Source organism: Habropoda laboriosa, unplaced genomic scaffold (assembly GCF_001263275.1).
Source record: "Habropoda laboriosa isolate 0110345459 unplaced genomic scaffold, ASM126327v1 scaffold423, whole genome shotgun sequence".
NCBI lineage: Eukaryota > Metazoa > Arthropoda > Insecta > Hymenoptera > Apidae > Habropoda > Habropoda laboriosa.
The window spans coordinates 220380-220697 of NW_017100606.1; the positions used below are offsets into that span (position 1 = coordinate 220380).

The window sequence follows — 318 nt, forward strand, 5'->3', positions numbered from 1 at the left end:
TAATGATGAAAGTAATGGACAAGAAAGTCAAGATAATGATAAATCTGATGCACTAGAAGATACAGTACCAAGGTCGCCATCTCCCCCAGCCAAAAAGGCCCGCTTAATTTTTCAAAAATGTTTCCATAAAACATTTGATCCAAGAACATTGCCTGGGTATGATATAATTTTGGCTGAAGATTCAGATGAGTGTTGTAGTGATTAAAAATACATTTTTTACATTTATGCAATTCATTAGGTTAAGAAATTTAAGAAATTTTTGTATCAATTCATTAGTTATTAGTTTAGTTTTGATTAATAAAAATACATATTATAATC

The 318-nt window shown here is 28.9% G+C and overlaps 1 protein-coding gene across 1 annotated transcript in view; it reads left to right on the forward strand.

Moving 5' to 3' along the window:
• LOC108576713 (cell cycle checkpoint control protein RAD9A) overlaps positions 1 to 205 on the forward strand; it is a 2236-nt gene extending 2031 nt beyond the window's left edge. Inside the window, exon 7 of the mRNA XM_017939770.1 lies at positions 1 to 205. This exon is cut by the window's left edge and continues 3 nt beyond it. Within this exon, the coding sequence (XP_017795259.1) occupies positions 1 to 205 (205 nt within the window).
• Positions 206 to 318: the final 113 nt, after the last annotated feature.